Source organism: Choloepus didactylus, chromosome 13 (assembly GCF_015220235.1).
Source record: "Choloepus didactylus isolate mChoDid1 chromosome 13, mChoDid1.pri, whole genome shotgun sequence".
In the NCBI taxonomy this organism is placed as follows: Eukaryota; Metazoa; Chordata; class Mammalia; order Pilosa; family Megalonychidae; genus Choloepus; species Choloepus didactylus.
Window position 1 is genome coordinate 56501488 of NC_051319.1, and position 12945 is coordinate 56514432.

The following is a 12945-nucleotide window of genomic DNA, read 5'->3' on the forward strand; positions in this document are numbered from 1 at the left end:
ACTCAATTACCCATGTGGGTATTATTCACTTTTAATTTGCAATCTGGCTTCTCCTTTCATTTAGGATGTTTTTGGGCTGCTCTAGGAATGCCAACTAATTTAAATAATAATTTAAGTAAAACATAATTAGGAAGGAAAATTAAATTCAATCCTTTGCCAACCCGTGAAGATTCTACCACTGAAATGTAACTCTAATCCATCCTCTATCTTTTCATTCCCCAATTCCTTTTTACTACCACCAGATTTTATTGCTTTTCACAGATTACTGCAATAATACTGACAGTAATCTTGATGGTAGCATGACATTGTGAACCTAATTAACAGCCCTGAATTATATATCTGAATGTGGCTAAAAGGGGAAATTTAGGTTGTATGTATGTTAGCAGAATAAAAATTATTAAAAAAAAAAAACCCAGCTCCCATCACAAATTTTTTTTTTGCTTGAAAACATTGAATATTTCCCCATTTCTCACTATATGAATTAAGTGTGCATGCCACAGCCTATCATTCAGGGTTTCTTCTAGCCTTATTTTCTGACTGCTCTCCAAACTCCATTCAAACCTCCTTCCATTCCCTAGCCTTTTCTCACTCTCCTCCCTCACTCTGAACCTCATTCCCTCACCCTCCTTCTCTCTGCAGGCCCACTGCTTATGCCACCTTCCCCAGAAAGTCTTCCTGCTCCTGCCTTTGCATCCCCTTAATGCAGTACATTTCAAGGCGCACCAAGGTAATTGTGAATCCATGTTGTCTCCCCTGTTGTTCTGTGAGATCTTTAATGGAAATCTCTGCGGCAATTCATCTCCTTTATTATGCAGTATCTAGCTCTCGTGCGGGACCCCAAAGAGAAACGTAACAAATACTTGTCCATTTGAACTGCTGGCAATCATCGAGGGCAGGGATTTGGGTGTTTTGTATCCCCAGCGCCTGGCACAGTGCCTGGCACATAGTAGATGCTCAATAAATATTGTCGACCGCAAGAATGTACGTACTAAAGTCCCAGGAAACGCCTTGGAGGGCTCCCGGGCTGCAGATACAGGAGGGGCAGCCGCCCCGGAACCCGGGGTGGAGCTGGCTGCGCTACTTCACCTGCGGGAGCACGCGCTGTGCCCTGGCACACTCCGGCCAGCGAGCTTTACCTCCCAACTCTCTACAGGCCAGATGTGGCGGGGGCAGATGTAGCGGGGGCTTTTTTTTAATACTATTAAAAAAATACACATACAACACAAGCACGCACACACATATACCTCCGTAAGAATACACATATATAGTAATTATATAAATATAAATAAGTTAATATATATGTAAAGCCGCAACGCCGACACTGTTAGGGTGGCGAGGACGATGGTGACGATCCCTTGCTTCTCGCGGGAGGCAGGACAGTGTCTCCGGGCGACTCGCCTGCAAGAGCCCGGAGGCCTGGTCGGTCGCTGCGCGGTTTGGGCCTTCCGGGTTTCCGTTTGCGGAGCCCGCCATTGGCTGGGCTCGGTGCAGCTGAAACTGTTGTCCGGCGAAGAAGCTGCGAGGATGGCGGCGTCCGCAGCACTGATCCTGCGGGAGAGCCCCAGGTAGCCACCTGGGTGGGCACTTGCGGTGGTTGCCTCCGGGTTGGCGCGGACAGGGCCGGCACACAGGTGCCCCGGCTGCCTGTCGCCTTGGCGCAGAGACGGGGCCGAAATCCGGAGGGGTGGGCGCGGGGCCCGGGCCGAACCGGGTGGGCGGGGAGCTGCAAGGTCCGCCGCGCGCTGTTCGCAGACTCGGGCGAGAGCGCTGGGATCGGGAGACCCCTCCAGCTCGCTCCTCCACCTCATCTGCGTGAGGTTCACAGTGCCCCTGGCAGCTTAGGCCACTATGAAAGTGGGTGGCCTGTGTCACTGTTCCCAGAATGTGGTGTCAGAAGTAACCAGACACTACGTTTAGTAACGATGGATCACAATGAAAGATACTTCGTTTTCAAGTCTCAGATCTTCTGATAAAAAGAAAAGATCATGTTGATACCAGAGGGTCTTCAATACCTAACACGTGTTAATATGTCTTTTAAATCAAGATTGAATAGGCTTCAGGTCAGAAATTTTTGGTTGGTAACAGTATCTAGCCAGAATTTGGTAACATTGCTTTTGTTTTCATTTCATTACTTTTGTTAATTTCTATTTGTGGTAGGTAAGGTAGGCTATCCATGGTGGTGATAACAAGTTTCCTTTTAAAATATAATTATGTAAGTAAAAATTACTCCATTTAATGAAAAATATATAATAGTACAGCTGATGCGTGGAAACGGAAAACACATTGAAGTATATAGGCAAATCACTGAAATTGGAAAATAACTTATTTGTGTCTGAATTGGGCAGGAATCTTCCAAAAGAAGAGCTTTGTCATTTTAAAGCTTTTTCTTCCTCCTGGGCTCCTTGAATTCCTTTCTTTACAGCAGTGTCCTGGGTACCAGCTGAGTAAACATATCCAATATGGCACAGTAGAATTGTTCTTACCACACAATTTAAAGTTGATTATTACAATTGAAACAGGATTTAAAACCAGCTATTAGTGACCCTGAAATGATTTTGTGTATGTATTTTTTCCCCATTATTTCCCATGCAGTGTTCTTTTCTTTATGTTTCTGTTGTAATTGCCGACCTTGTCACTCCCCTCCTCCCTTCCTTTTAGAGTTCCCCTTTTGGTTGAGTGGATACCGAACTACCGTTGCTATATTAATGCCATTGCCCACAGAGTGTAAGCTACCCTTAGTAGTCTGCTTTGTTCAAATGAAAGAGAAAATTTGCCAAATGGATCTTTTCAGCAGAAATATTTTTCAGGGCATCATTTTGAAAATGTTCAAGATTGTTCTGTCTCCTTTGCTGGTTGTCATCTGTTTTTTCTTGATTTCACTGAATCTTACCTTATAGCAATTAGAGTTGTTGAAATGAAAACTGAGAGACAGCTATAATAAGTACAATTCAATTGGAAGACTCATTTTAGAACTTTGTTTTGTGAATTTATTTAGCATGAAAAAAGCAGTATCACTGATCAATGCAATAGATACAGGAAGATTTCCACGATTGCTCACCCGAATTCTTCAAAAACTTCACCTGAAGGTTCGTATTTTTGTATTCTATAGCTTATAATACTTATTTCTGATTCCACTGAAACTGTTTTTACTTGGAGAACTTTTTGTGAAGTGCAATGACCCCAGTGTGTTCTCTGGAACACTGGGTCTCTGGAAGCCTTGATAATGTTCCATGCTCAAAAAGTTTTAGAAACTCTGTCTTAAAGTTGGCTTTTAAAAAAAAGGTATGTGGCTTTTTTTTAGAGTATTTTATATGCTAGTGTTTGTAGTGAATATTTAAGGGTGACTATGGCATGCAACATGTTTCTAAACGTATTTGACCTTGGAACTGTTTTATCATGGAATATATTTTGGTTCTAATTGTCTGTGGAACATGCCTTGGGAGAATTCTGATTTTATGGTTTCATTCTTCCTCTTAAAGATAATTCTGTGGTATTTTTTAATCAACCAGTGTTTAATCTTTCATTTAATTTTCTTTTTTTTCCACTTTTATGTCAAGGATGTGGTTGTTTTGGACATGCTGATGTTTATTAATTCACTGCTTGGTCACCAATCCAGTTTAATTTCTTTATCAGATTATGACAATTTAATTTGAGACAACACTTGTTTATGAAATACCCAATAATTGCTCCACAGGTGCCAGGCATCACCATGCAATAAGAACCTGTACTCTTAATCTTTCCTCTTTTTTTTCTTCCTTGCCAGGAGTGAGTCCCAGAGCCTTGCCCTTTCTCCCTCTGAAGTGTCTCTCAAAACCAAGTTCTTCTCACAGCCCTAGTTTAGATCCTTGTTATCTCTCATCAAGTACAATAATCACTTTCAAACTGGAATCCCTGACTGTAGTCTTTTTTTCCTTCCTATCACTGCTTCATAATGCTATTCTGATTATCTTTCTCAATATTTTTTTCCTAAAAAAAAAAGAGTTAATCATCTCTTTACAGTGTTCAGAAACTATCAGTGTCTGTCTTTGGCCCCATGGAGACAAGTTCAAACTCCTTCACATTGTGTATAAGGCCCATTATAATCTGGTTGCAATTTACATTCTCCTTACTTGGCCAATGCTACAGTCATGTTGAACTGTGCTCTTGTGCTAGAATGTGCCATGAACTTTTTTCTCTCTGTGCCCATGCTTATACTTTTTCCCTTATTTGCAAATGCCCTCTTCTTTTGTTTGCTTGAGTCAACTATTCATCCTTTAAGGATTTTGCAATTCCACTCAGCAAAATTTGTGTTCTTTCTAAAAGTCTAGTTTAAATGTTTGGTTCATTTTCAGTTCAACATTAGTATTGCATCATAAGTATTTGTTTCATGATTATTAGGTCTTTCTCTGGCCTTGAATACTATGGGAGCAAGAATCATGTCTTACTCGTCTTTATATTTTCCATATTGAATACATTAATATTTGTATAGTTGGCATTCAATAACTATTACTAGAATTTAATTCTTTTTCTTGCCATGGGAAACTCAAAACAATTGTACAGCCTCTAAATTCCTTCTGTTCCTAGTACTCTTCTGATGGCTTCATATTATTAACTCATCTAATCCTTACACCAACTTTATGAAGTAGGCTCTGTCATTCTTATTTTATCCATGAGGAAACTGGGACACAGACCAATTAAGTAACTTGCCCAGGGCCACACAGCTAGCTAGTAAGGCATTCTGGCTCCAGACTCCATTCCCTTAACGTGTTAAACTAAACCTCAGGAAAGAGTTATATTATATACAGAAGCTCTGCTTTAACTCCCTGAGATGATGGCTGTCTTTTTAAATATGAAAAACAGTATGAGACAAAAATCTTATACACACTGCCTTAGTTCCCTAGGGCTGCCATAACAAAGTATCACAAACTGAATGGTTTAAAGCAATAGAAATTTATTATCTTACCCTTCTGGAGACTAGAAGTTTGAAATCAAAGTGTCAGCAGGGCCATGCTTATCTAAAACCTCTTCTAGCTTTTGGTGTTTGTTGTCAGTCCTTGGTGTTCCTTGACTTGTAGATGTATTATTGCAATGTCTGTCTCCACCATCTTCACATGGCTTTATCCCTGGGGTTTGTGTCTGTGTCCAAATTTTTCCCTTCTTGTAAGGATACTAGTCATATTGGATTTAGGCGCACTGTAATCTGTTTGGTCTTAACTAATCACATCTTCAAAGACCCTATTTCCAAATAAGATCACATTCATGGGACCAGGGATAAGGATTTGAACACATCTTTTGGGTTGACAGAGTTCAACCCATTACACACATCTTTTGTTCTTCATACTGAGGGAGGATAGATGTGCAGAGAAACTTGTGATGTGTAGTTTGCCTTTGACCATCTATGACACTTCGAGAATTGAAAATAAGTTAATATGTATTTTAGAATAACTGAGTGGCCAAAGTATTCCTCAGAGGTGCTTGAATTCTATGCCCAGAGAGGTAGGGGAGTGGAGAAGAGAGAGTGTGGTGGTTGAGAGCTGAAGCTGTTATATGTGAATTTGTGTGTGAATACTTGCCTTGTTAAGAAAGAAAGTTGGAAAAGTTATAATCTTTTTCCCTGGCTTGTTTCAGGGAATGCTCTTTCCCAGGGCCTCTCTTGTGATAGAGCTTTTATCAAGTAAAATTTGCAGTGAATTTCAAGACCTATGAGCTTTGTGTTCTAGGTTGTTAAGCTGGCCTTTGCCTTGAGACAAGCAGAGCCCTTAGGACAATGAAACCTGCTGCACATGTATTGGTGAAGAGGTTTAGGAATCTGGTTGCCATTCTAAATGTCATCATCTTGGCACTTTGATTTGAAGGCAAAAGAATCTGCTTATGGGCACAGCGTATCTGTTGTTGTTCACCCTGGTTCTTAGGATTCCCTAGTAGAAATAAATATGGGAAACTAAGACTGCTTAACTATAGAATATGGGCATGTCTGAACATGGGTCTGAGAGTCCTCTTTGTAGAGGCCATCTTCCTGCCCAACCCAGCATATAGAAATGCGTGGGTTATTAATATTATTATTTTGGTTGTTACAATGTGTGGAGGATGCTGCTGGCAATTAAATGCCCAGAGACATTAATGTCTTGCAGTATGTAGGACTGTCCTGCACAAAGAATAATCATCCCATAGAGCATGCCTGTAGGGTTGGTATTGGGTAAATACTGAAGGGAAGTCAGACTAACTTCTATAGCTGGGAACTTAGAAATAAACATTTATTGCCTCTGAGCTTCAAAAAAATAGCTCTCACAGTTTACGCAATAAATAATGCTCATATGCTTTGCTTCATGGGAGGGCTTTTTAGGCCCTCATATGAAGCCTATTGATTGACGTTAAGTATCTGTATGTTCAGTTCTGAGAGGTCAGCCGTCTGGGTTCCTGGCCACAGAAGAGTAGAAACAGCAAACTGGGGGATAAAGATGCTACTACAGTGGGGCATGTAGGCGCTGTCAAGGATTGACTGCTGATCATGGAATGAAATGGAAGATTTATGAATATCAGGCACAAGAAATAAAACATAGACGTCTGAGGTTTTTTTTTTTATTAAAGTAAAAAATTGTCAGTGTTTTGCAGCAGTTTTTTTGGATACTGCAGCACAGAACTCTGATGCTCATAACCGTGACCTGCGTCATTACAAGAAATTAGTTTAACCCAATATACTTTGTTTATAAAAGTCCAGGAATGGGCACCATACATTTTAGAAAGATTTCTCTCAAAAGTTTAAATTAAAAGTTCATTTATCTTACCTTCACTTGTGGGTAACAATATATTCCCCTATCATGACAGCTAAAAAAGTCTCATTATATTAATATAAAGGACAGTAACAGATGTAAATCCCAGGTTATATAGAAATGCATAGAGATTTTTTTTTACTGTCATGATGTGTGGAGGGTGCTGCTGGAATTTATGCCCAGGGACTTTTAACTATCTTACAGTGTGCAGGAGAGTCCTGCACAAATAATAATTGGACTCACCCGTAAAGAAAAAAAGAAAAGTGTAGGTGTTTTAGTTTCCCATCTTTAAAATAAAAACCATACAATGGGTTGGCTTAAACAATGGAAATTTTTTGGTTCACAGTTTTGAGGCCAGGAGAGGTCCAAAATTGAGGTAGCAGCAAGGTGGTGCTTTCTTACTGAAGACTGGTGTTCTGGGGTTGGCTGCTGGTGATCGTTAGTCCTTGGCTTTTCTGTCACATGGAAATGCGCATGGCAATGACTTCTCCTTTCTCCTCTGGGTTCTGTTGACTTCCACTTTCTGGCTGCTCCCCATGGCTTCTCTTTCTGTGTCCGATTTCCTTTTGTATTAAGACTTCAGCCATATTGAATTAAGGCCCACCCTCATTCTCCATTTGCTGTTCTGCGCACATATTTCAACCTCCACCTTATTTTAAGGGCACAAGCCTGCTGCTATACCAGTGGATGGGAGGGAGATAAATGTTCTCCCATCCCTCTGTACTCCAAACCACTTTATTAATATAACGCATTGGCCAGATCTCAAGAATATCCCTTTTGTCTTTTTTTTTTTTTTATCTTACTTCCCTGTACACATTGGGGATACTGAACTTCATTGTTCTGTTTACTCAATCACTTGTTTTATTTTGTTGAAACAGATCGTTTGCTATATATTAAAAGAAATCAGATTGACCAAACTTGGAAGTTAAACTATAAATATCCACTGAATTTAATGCATTCCTCCAAATTTAATGCATTCCTCAATATTGGTAAAATCTGGTACTATAGCTCATTATTTCTAGGTAGATGTGTGGTAGTCACAAAATTCTGAAATTTTTTAGATCAATCAATATGTTGCTCTTGAGGTAAGTGATTAACATGTTGGTTTATTTAGAAGTTGGATAGTTGAAACTGGAAGTTCTGGTGTCTAGCCTCCAAAACACCAAAAATGATCCAGCTTAACAGTTCTATTGCTGTTTCACTTGTGAAGCTGTGCAACTGTACAATATCCTAAGCCATCAACACAAATACTCGCAGAGCTTTTTGCTGTTGAGGAGAGGCAGCAGCAGGGAAAGTTGTTTTTAGTATGTGTGGATGAAGTATTTGTTTTTTTTACTTAGAAGTTGTTCTCAAAGTGAACATTTTTCATACTTGATAAACCAATATCTTTAGATCAAGGAGATTGTTTTGAAAATGAAAGAAAGACATACTAGCCAGATGTTATGCTCAGATGGCTGTCATCTTTCTCTAATATATTGCTTGTAAAAGTAAAATATGCTTAATGTGTAAATTTTGGAAACTATTGAAATTATAGAAAAGACTGTTCATTTCTTACTTTATATATGCTCTTATAACAATCTGTACTTCTTCAGAACTAGTCAAAATGGAAATTATTTGAATAATTATTTTTAAATTATTAAATAATTATTTGTCTAGTCATAATAACTTTCTGACTAGACCACAGGATGCCTGGGGACATGAACTGTCTGTCTATGTTGCATATAATAGAGAATAAATGTTTTTGAATGAATGAAGATGGAAATTACTGTTAACATTTTAGGCTTTTCCCTTCTAGTATTTTTTTCTAAATATCTATTTGTTATGGTATTTACTGATATTTTTACCTCCTGTAGATCAGAGAATTTAAGATATTGTTATTTAAAATTAATTTTATTTGGCAAGTTCCAGAAATTGAACTGTACTGTGATTTTGAGATGTTGAAATTACAAGCACTAGATTCACTTTTTCTTTCAAATTTTCATTCCACATATGAATAAATGAATCTTTGGTCAAGTGTCTGAGTTGTGTCTTGAGTGTGTGCTGACATATTGCCATTTGTATTGTAGGCTGAGAGCAGTTTCAGTGAAGAAGAGGAAGAAAAACTTCAAGCTGCATTTTCTTTAGACAAGCAAGATCTTCACTTAGTTCTTGAGATAATTTCCTTCATTTTAGAACAGGTATTTTTATTGCCCCAACTGTCTTAATTGGTTTGTTTACTACATGTGGTATTGCTACAATATATATTTATAACATTCCATGTATAAAAGATTGTGCAAGAGGGAAGCTGTGAATATATTCTAACCAAGAATTTAAGTGTAGAAAAAAATATTTGGATGTATATATGCTTTTTTCCCACAGTATTGCATTCTATAAAACAATCTTAATGTTCAGTAGTGTGAGTAAAATATTTAACAATAAGAATCAAGATTTCATTGACTTGAGGCAGTTATAAAGATTTGAATTCATAGTTACTTGGTATAATAATTTGGAAAAATGAACAACATATTTTGTTTAAGAAATTTGATTCTCATTTGGGGGAATTTATTTGACTAGGATGATGAACATTTAGAAAAGAAATAGTTGTCAAATGGCCTTTTGTCATACTATTTCTTTCTCCTGAGTTGCCCTTCTGCATCCTTCTTCTCATCTGAATTCATTCATTATTTATGACCCTATTAAATCTCCTTCCATTGTTGCTTTGACTCCTTATACTTGTACTCTTTCTTTCATTATTCATTATGTCATACGTGTCAGTTGTGTCTCCTTAAAACTAAATTTGAATTTAGGGGGGCTAGGATCGTATATTTTGCGCATCTTATATAAGCCTAGAATATTGCTGGGCATAAAGTAGATCCTCAATAAATTCCCATTGATTGAGCAAATAGAATACTTGTGAAATAAATAAAAGTGTACTGTAGCTTGGTGAGCATTTTAATGAACAGATATTGTTAGGAGGACAAGCTGCCAGGCATCTACTACGTACAGCCTTATAAAGGTGACTGTGGTTCTTACCTTTAGTGGGCCTTCAGTAGACAAAAAGGATAATTGACAAGGACAGCACAACATGGGGTTTATGGGAAAGTTGTTCCAGAATAATGTAGTACACAGAACTTAAGGTATCAATGTTAATTTTTTTTTTTTCAATTTTTAATTACATATCAGCTAGAGAGGAGACTAGATAGTAGCCCTTTAGGAACATGGTAGAAGAAGGTACCAAGAGAGAAGTCCTTTATGGAAAAATGTTGTTAGTTGAGAACAAAACCACTATACACTTATTTGAAATAATTGAGTGAAATAAAATTGTAATGAGTACCATTTACATAGCTAAAGTAAAGAAGTTTTTCAGTTATTAAGTGGATTTAAGATTACTTAAACCACAGGCAAAAATGAATAATTTAGGCCATTTACTCCTGAATTTTCCAGCCCTTCCATGTGTATATCATTATTTATAAAACAAACAAATTTTCTGAAATAGAAAAATGATTCTTAGATTTAAATAATTTAAAAATAATTTTGTATTTGATTATAGTTCAAGTCTCTATAAATATTCAGACTATATGTAATTTGTTTCTCTTTAATAGGCAGTATATCACAACGTGAAGCCAGCAGCTTTGCAGCAGCAGTTAGAGAACATTCATCTTAGACAAGAGAAAGCAGAAGCATTTGTCAGTGCTTGGTCTACCATGGGTCAAGAAACAGTTGAAAAGTTTAGGCAGAGGATTCTGGCTCCCCACAAGGTACATGATATACTACCCCAAAGATATTTTTCAATAATGTGTGACATAAATGATTATACCTGAAGAGTTATTAAGGTAACATTTTGCTGAGAGGTGGAGTAGGGCCAAAGAAAATATGTATACATATTCCTATAAAATTATTTCAGTACATTTACATATTTGCTACCACAATATGATTTAATTTTAATTACTAATTTAAAATTTACCTCCATCATTGAAGAGTAAGGATGCTCTAAGTCCGGGTAGAGTTGTTTATTCTTTTATCCGTGTACCTATGCATAAGACTTTTTCTCTCTATTATAATTTTTACTGCACCATGTAATTATTTGTTTTGTGTGTCTGTATTAGTGCCTAGCAGAGTGCCTTTCATGCATTAGGTTTTCAACATTTGTTGTGTAGCAGACAGTGAATGAAATATACACTTTGGAAATAATGTAAAATAATAGCGGTGTCATAAACTCTTTAGTAACTTTCAGTTCATTCTTAATAGAGATTGAGATAACTATGTAGATTTTGTTTTATCCTTTATTCTAGTAATATGTTGTATTACATTAATTGATTTTCAGATGTTCAACGAACTTTGTAATTCTGGTATAAATCTCACTTGGTCATGGTGTATAATCCTTTTGTGTTTGATTTACTAATGTTTGGTTAAAGATTTTTGTGTTTTATGTTCATGGGGAATATTGGTCTATAGTTTTCTGGTGATATCTTCTCCTGGCTTTTGTATCAGGGTAATACTGATCTTACATAATGAGTTGGGATGGGTTCTTCCTTCCTCCTCTATTTTCTGGAAGAGGTTGGTGTTATTTTTGCATTCCTACCAGCAGTATATGAGATTTCCAAATTCGTGTTAGTTCTTGGTATTTTCAGTTTTGATTTGCAGATCCTTAATAATGAATGCTGTTGATGATTTTTTTTATGTGCTTATTTGTAATCTATATATTTTCTTTGGTGAAGTGTCAGTTCAAAATTTTGCATACTTTTTTTTTTTTTAGAGGGGTGTTTGTTTTCTTACTGTCGAGTTTTGTGAGTTCTTTATATATTTTGGGTATGAATCCTTGATCAGAAATGTGATTTACAAATGCTTTCTCCCAGTCTGTTGCTTTTCTTTTCATTCTCTTACAGTGTTTTTCACAGAAAAAGAGTTTTTAACTTTAAGTCCAATTTATCAATTTTTTTCTTTTATTGATTCTGCTTTTGGTTTTGTTCTAAGAATTTGTAGCCTAATCCAATGTCATGAAGATTTTTCTCTTACATTGTCTTCCAAATGTTTTATAGGTTTATATTTTGCATTTAGGTCTACAATCAATTTTGCCTTTGGTCCTTTGTCAAAAATCAAGTAACCATATTTGTGTGGATCTATTTATGGACTCTGGTTCCATTGAGCTATTTACTTTTCTTTATGCCAGTATCCCACACTGCTTTAATTACTGTAGCTTTATTGTAAGTGTTAAAATCAAGTAATGTGAGTCCTCTATCTTTGTTCTTTCCAAAATTGTTTGACTATTCTAGTTTCTTTGACTTTTCCAAATATGTCATGAAAATCAGCTTTTCTTTATCTCCAAAAAATCCTGCTGGGCTTTTTGATTGAGATTGTAGATTACTTTATGGAGGATTGACTTCTTAACAGTATTGAGTATATCTCTTCATTTGTTTAGATAGTCTTTGATGTTTTTGAGCCAAGTTTTCCTTTTTTCAGCATGAAGATTCTGCACATATTTTGTTAGATTTGTACCTGAGTATTCCTTTTTCTTTGAGGTGTTGTCAGTTGTGCTGATTTTTAAAATTTTGTCTTTCAATTGTTTATTGCTAGAATATAGAAATATGATTGGTTTGTAGCTGTTGACCTTGTAGCCTATGACCTTGGTAAACTCACTAATTAGTTATAGCAGCTTTTTTGTAGATTCCTCGGAATTTTCTTTGTAGACAGTCATATTGTCTGTGAATAGAGACTTTTATTTTTTCCTTTTCAATCTTTACAGCTTTTATTTCTTTTTCTTGCCTTCTGCATTAAGACTTCCAGTATTATAATGTTGAATAGGAGTAGTGAGCATGAACATTTTGTCTTGCTCCTGATGTTAGAGAGACAGCATTCAGTCTCTCACCATTAAGTAGAATGTTAGCTGTAGGATTTTAGAAAATGCTCTCTATTAGGTAAGGATGTCCCGGTCTATTCCTGGTCTGCTGAGAGTTTTGTCAGATGCCTTTTTCTGTATCTATTAGTATGATTATGTGATTTTTTCCTTTAGTCTGTTAAAATGGTGGATTACACTGATTGCTTTTCAAATAATGAACCAGCATTGCATTTCCAGAATAAAGCAGTAAGGTAAATAACAGGGGCCCTATTTACATTTCCTATGGTCAGAAAGAGAGTTTGAGGTGTCTCTAGGACCTTTGTTGTTGCTGCTGCCCCTGTTACCATTGCCACCATGGGCATGCAGCTTTGTGCCTGTGAC

The 12945-nt window shown here is 36.9% G+C and overlaps 1 protein-coding gene across 7 annotated transcripts in view; it reads left to right on the top strand.

The window, feature by feature from the left end:
* Positions 1 to 1427: 1427 nt before the first annotated feature.
* COMMD10 (COMM domain containing 10) overlaps positions 1428 to 12945 on the top strand; it is a 217098-nt gene continuing 205580 nt past the window's right edge. For 4 of the 7 annotated variants that reach the window (XR_005211364.1, XR_005211363.1, XM_037801223.1 and 1 more), the window contains exons 1-4: positions 1429 to 1565; positions 2996 to 3086; positions 8816 to 8926; positions 10331 to 10486. Coding sequence is in view for 5 of the 7 variants with exons in the window: in XM_037801223.1 (XP_037657151.1) it covers positions 1525 to 1565; positions 2996 to 3086; positions 8816 to 8926; positions 10331 to 10486 (399 nt within the window). In the remaining 2 variants the exon portion in view is untranslated. Of the gene's footprint in view, positions 1566 to 2995; positions 3087 to 8815; positions 8927 to 10330; positions 10487 to 12945 lie in introns of all 7 variants that reach the window. The other 3 variants (XM_037801221.1, XM_037801224.1, XM_037801222.1) reach the window with 3 other exon arrangements.